General features: G+C 33.8%; 1 protein-coding gene across 1 annotated transcript; it reads right to left on the reverse strand.

Annotated features, from left to right (window-relative positions):
- Positions 1-490: 490 nt before the first annotated feature.
- LOC107788999 (MFP1 attachment factor 1-like) lies at positions 491-1,069 on the reverse strand. The gene has a single exon (XM_016610794.2). The coding sequence runs from the start codon at positions 1,067-1,069 to the stop codon at positions 491-493; it is 579 nt and encodes a 192-aa protein (XP_016466280.1).
- Positions 1,070-5,923: the final 4,854 nt, after the last annotated feature.

The raw sequence follows: 5,923 nt of genomic DNA on the forward strand, positions 1-5,923 counted from the left end.
TAGACTTACAATCTCTTCATCAGCAGTAAGCAATTTCATATAAATTCATTCTGCAAAAAACTTAACATAAAACCGAGAGTTCACACAGTCCACCTACCCAGGATTTCCAAAATTATGGAGGTCTAAGCACAACCGACAGAAGAACAAAAATGACTAAATGAACTACTATGAAACATATAATAAATGAAGTACACAATAACAAAAGGCATTGATATATAAGCAGAAACCGTCAATAGCATGCAAATCAAAAGGCATTAAAAGGAAATTTCCAAGATAACATCACATCAAAATCCAAACTTTATCCATCAACCACCTTTAGATAGCAATTTCCAAGATATCTAACATTACATTTAACCACTTTAATAATCCATAGACAGCATAAAGATGATCTCACGGTAAAACGCAGCTTGTAAATTGTAGATTAGCGGAACCCTAGAAATTTTCTCACAACAGAGACATATACTTAAGAAAACATGACCTCGGTGCATTTTCAGGATTCGGTTTCAACGGATGAGTTTTCCCCCGTGACAGCCGAATCAGAGATAGGCTCCGATGACGGTTTACTCTCAGTCTCCGTTAAAGCGGCAGAATCATCAGCAGACGGAGCAGATCTGGACTTAACGGCGTCAAGCATGCGTTTACTGATCTCCTTCGAATAAACCTGAAGTATCTCAATGCCATCGTCATCACCTATAGCTGTGGATCCAGCGGCGGTAAAAGCCTCCTCCTCAATCAGCTTAGCAATATCGGAAGCCTCGTCGTGGGGGATAGTGCCGTACCGTTTTGAGAGTATGGACGGTGTTGATAGAGACTCGATGAGACGGCTAGTGACGGCGTCACGAGTACGTTGAGTCGGTGGCCAAATGCTAAATGAAACGGTCGTCGGCTTGTTTTGGGTCTCGTGAGTAACGGTTTCTTGGGCTTGAGCTGAATCGGTGTCCGCCATTGATGGTGGTTCTGTGGTGGTGGTAGAGGTTGGGGTTTTGGGTTGTGTTGGGTCTTCTGGAACTTTCTGTTGTTGCTCGTTGTTATCTGTGTAGCTTTGTTGCTCGTCCAAGTTATCGGCCATTTTGAAAGTTGGAAATTGGGATCAATAAAAAAAGGAAAAAGGAGGAGTTAATGGAGCTATTAAAGACGAAATTAATTTACCAATAATGTTTTGCGGAGAAAGACGAATCTCTGTGACTTTGGTGGAATTCATGGAAGATAGGTTCGTGGGCTAATTGTGGGCCGATCGATAGTGGCCCAAAATATGTTGGACCTAAAATGGTGCTTCACCACTTGAGAGGGCGATTTGCGGTCGTAACCTATTTTTATGTCACCTTTTAACATATACCCTATTTTTAAAAATTATTGATTTCGTATCCAACTAATAAAAAATTCTTAATAATATGACAATTATACCCCTTCCAAAACATATAAAAGTTGCATCAAGCATACTCATATTCAAATTCCAGATCTCCTTCGTATCTCTTCCATCAATCCGTTTCTCTTGAGATCGCCTCTCGTAACCAGATTCAAATTCCAAATTCAAATTCAAATACATTGTAAGTATTCAAATTCATATCGAGAATTCAAAATAGTTTTTGAATTATATGTTTTCTGATTGATTGATTGATTGAAGTTGTTTGACGAACTTCGTTGATATGCTGAATTTGCATTCTAAATCTGTTTGACGGTGAATTCTAACATTCTAATCCAACAAATATGCCGAAACAAACTGAAGTTATTTAGTTCATATCTAAAAAATTCGGCAAAACGAGCTGGCAAATAACACAACGAAGAAAAAATTATATTAAAACATTATATGAGTGTTTTAATATTTAAAACACCTATGCACAAAAAATTTCAGCATAGGTCCTAAAGTTTTTTTGTTAATATTTAAAAGCTGAAGTTTGCATATTACACTGGGTAAAAAAATAAAACATAAATTAAAATTTCATATTGCACAAAAAATTTCGGCATAAGTGCTGAAATATTTTAGTTAATATTTGAAAACTTCAGCTCTTCCTGCTGAAGTTTTCCTATTACACTGGGTAAAAAATAATAAAACATCAATTAAAATTTCATATTGCACAAAAAACTTCAGCACAGGTGCTGAAGTTCTTTAGTTAATCTGTAAAACCTTCGGCTAATGGAGCTGAAGTTTTCCTCCCGCACTATGTATTTTATTATCATTTTTTGGAAAAACTTCATACCAAAAAATGCTTATGTTTTCAGGAATATGTAAAACATTTTTCATATAATTTTTTGTTTGCTGAAGTTTTTTTAGTTCATCTGCTAAAAATGCTTAATATTTTGTCGTGCAATATGTAATTTTCGGATAAGTTTTTGTTAATTGCTCTGTTATTTTCTAAGTTTAAAAATAATTTTTAGTTCATGCTTGAAGTTTTCATCAAGCACTATGTATTTTATTATGAATTTTTGAAAAAACTTCATACCAAAAAATGCTTAATATTCGGATTAGTTTTTGTTAATTCCTGCTGAAGTTATATAGTTCATTTCCTCTGCTATTTTTCGAGTTTGAATAGAATTAATATTAAAAAAACGCAAAAAAAAAAACTTAAAACAAAAACTAAATATTTCATTAAACATCAAAAAAGATAAATTAAATTACATAAATAACATAAATAACAAAATGAAAAACTAATCGTCCATATCATCATCGTCGTCGTCGTCGTCGTCATTACCAGATGGACGAGCATCTTCATCAGCAAGATTATCAAATCTTGCATACATCACAAGCGTATCAAGCTTGTTGTTAATTTCTTCCAACTCCCTGTCGTACTTCTCTATGAGCTCATCCAGTTTCAGCTCAAAAGCCTCTATAATGTCTTGTTTGATTTCTTCCACTATTTGCCTGATGACAGCATTCATTTTTCTCCTTTTTGTATTTTATGTCTGCTAAAATATATGTGTTTGAGTGAATAAACTCACAAGGAATAGCATGCTTATATAGGAAAAATATAATTATTACACTAACACATACCCCTAACACAAATATAATTACTACTTTAATTGTGTAGGTTACTCCTGTATACTATGCAATTAATGCTGAAACATGCTCAAGTTTGTTGAATTCATTTGCTAAAACTTCAGCCCAATGTGCTAAAGTTATTTAGTTCATTTCTAAAAACTTCAACACTTAATGAGCTGAAGTTTTTTTCCCTGCATTTATGAATCCTGTCATATAGCTTTTTCAAAAAAAAAAAACTTCAGTTGATATGCTGAAGTTATTAAGCTTATTTCTAAAAACTTCTGCACTTAATAAGCTAAAGGTTTCTGTGCACGATTCATTAATTATGTCATACATCTTTTTCCAAAATATTTCAACAGAAGATGCCTAAAAATTCGTTTGTTCACTTTCCTAATACTTGCCACTAAACATGGATCTGCAGGATGAATACTTGGATCATGATACAAAACTTGTTCTACTTAATAAGCACATACCATTCATTACTTTCCTGAAGAAAATTAGTGAAGTTGCAAATATTGATTCAACCAGATATGCACTAAAAGTATGGTTTGATATCAAACTAAATACAAGCAAAGGAATGCTTGTAACTTCTAATGAAGAACTCAGTATCTGTATACATTTGCTTACAACTGATTCATCCTACAAGAATTGCCATTTCATCATCGAAAAAATACAACCTTCAGAATCTGTAGCATTCAAACAATCTCTTGCATATGCGATAGATTCAGAACCTTTTGTTGATTATCAACATGAAGTAGGACAACCAATAATGGAAGTAGACAACGAGCAACAACCTTCTAACATTACAGCTGCTTCAGAATATATAATGCTGCAACAATTACCCCCTCCTCCAATAAATTCATACCAGTTTGTCGATGACCAAAAAGAAGAAGGACAACTAATAATGCAAATTGACAACCAACACACAATCCAACAAAGCTTTTTGTTACCTTCTGCAATGATAAGCAACAACGAAGATGAAGTAAACATGGAGCTTATACCGATAACATCAGATAGAATTGAAGAAATTGCTGAAAGTTCTTTTGCTTCTCAGAAATCAAGAAAAAGAGTAAGGAGAAAGCTGAAAGAATCTCCACCATGTAAAATACTTAGGCACGATGCGTTGCCTAAGGAAGTAAGAGTTGGATCAATTTTTTAGAACAAACAAAACATGACTAAATTTTTCTGCAGCTTGGAGATAAACCAAAAAGTTGAATTCACTGTTGTTAGATCATGTTCAAAGAGATACTAGCTGAAATGCATCGTGGACAAATGTGGTTGGAATGTACGTGCTACCAGAATAAAAAATTCCACACTATTCAGGGTGATAAAATATCATAACATCCATGAATGCTCGGTTGATGCAAGAAAATCATATCAGAATCATGCTACATCAAATTTTATAAGTGAACAAATTATAGAACATATTTGAGACAAAAATATAGAGGTTACACCAGCCTTTGTAGAAAATGAAATGAAAAAGAAATTTGGAATTGACATTGGTTATCACAAGGCATGACGTGCTATTCAAAAAGTTGTTGCTTGCATAAGGGGAACACCTGAAGAGAACTACCAGATTCTTCCTTCATACCTACACATGATGGTGTGCAAAAATCCAGGAACGTACACAAGCATAAAAAGAGATACACATAATAGGTAAGCAAAACAATACTAACCATCAGCCTGAAGTTTCAAATATTCCTATTTGAAAAACTTCATACCTTATGATTTGTTTTTTTGTGTTTTACTGTACAGATTTGCTTACATGTTCTTTGCTCATGCGGCATCAGTAGCTGGTTGGTCCTACTGTAGACCCGTTATTGTAGTAGATGCAATATTTTTAAAGTCCAAATATCGTGGTGTTCTGTTTGTTGATGTATCAAAGGATGCAAACAATCAAATCTTTCCTCTATGTTTTGGTGTAGCAGAATCAGAAAACAATGAGGAATACATTTGGTTCTTCGAGGAAATGAGAAAATCAATTCAAGTCCATCGTGAATTGGTTTTCTTGTCAGATAGAAACCAATCGATTGCAAATGGGATTAGAAAAAAATTTCCTGAAACTCACCATGGTATCTACCTCTATCACTTTGAGAAAAATTTAAAGCAAAGACATGCAAAAGCCACGGTAATAAATCTTTTTTAAAGTGCTGCAAGGTCATACAAATGTGAAGATTTTAATCAGTTAATGTCCCAACTCAAAAGTATTGACAAGAAAACATACAATTACATAATGGAAGAGCCTCCAGAAAGATGGGCTCGATCGTGGTTCCCACGGCGACGTTATGATATGCTAACAACAAATATGGTAGAATCAATGAATTCCATTTTACTAAAAGAGAGAGAAATGTCTATTTTAAGAATGTTAGATTTCATCCAAGAAAAGTTGGGAGAGTGGTTTTACGAACGGAGAAAAAAGGCAAATGAAACTTTTCACAGAGTATCAATATGGACAGAAGAAGAGATGACTAAGAAGATGGACTTGGCTTGTAAAATATTTGTGAGTATATTTATTAATTTCAGCCTTTTATATCTGTTGCAGTGATTTACTGCTTACATTTAAAAAATTTCATACTTTTTCTTTTTGAAGCAACAATACACTAATATAGTTTGTCTTAATTTTTATTCCTTGTTAGGTATTCAACCTTGATTCCATGTTGTTCAGAATAAATAGTGAAGGAATCGAATTCATTGTGGACTTAAAGAGAACTTATGACTGTCTGGAATTCCAACTTGATGAATTGCCTTGTCCACATGCAATTGTTGTTATTAATAAGAGATATCTGCAGAAATCTGATTACTGCTCAAATTGGTATTCAAAGAAAACATGGTTGAAAATATATGAAGGACATGTGAATACCGTGGGAGATCAAAAATCATGGGATATACCACAAAATGTACAATCTGAGATCACAAAACCTCCCGATGTAGAGATTTTACAAGGAA

Source organism: Nicotiana tabacum, chromosome 16, assembly GCF_000715075.1.
Source record: "Nicotiana tabacum cultivar K326 chromosome 16, ASM71507v2, whole genome shotgun sequence".
Classification (NCBI taxonomy): domain Eukaryota; kingdom Viridiplantae; phylum Streptophyta; class Magnoliopsida; order Solanales; family Solanaceae; genus Nicotiana; species Nicotiana tabacum.

Coding starts and splice junctions, on each gene's coding strand:
- LOC107788999 (XM_016610794.2), bottom strand. CDS start 1,069: ATGGCCGATAACTTGGACGAGCAACAAAGCTACACAGATAACAACGAG.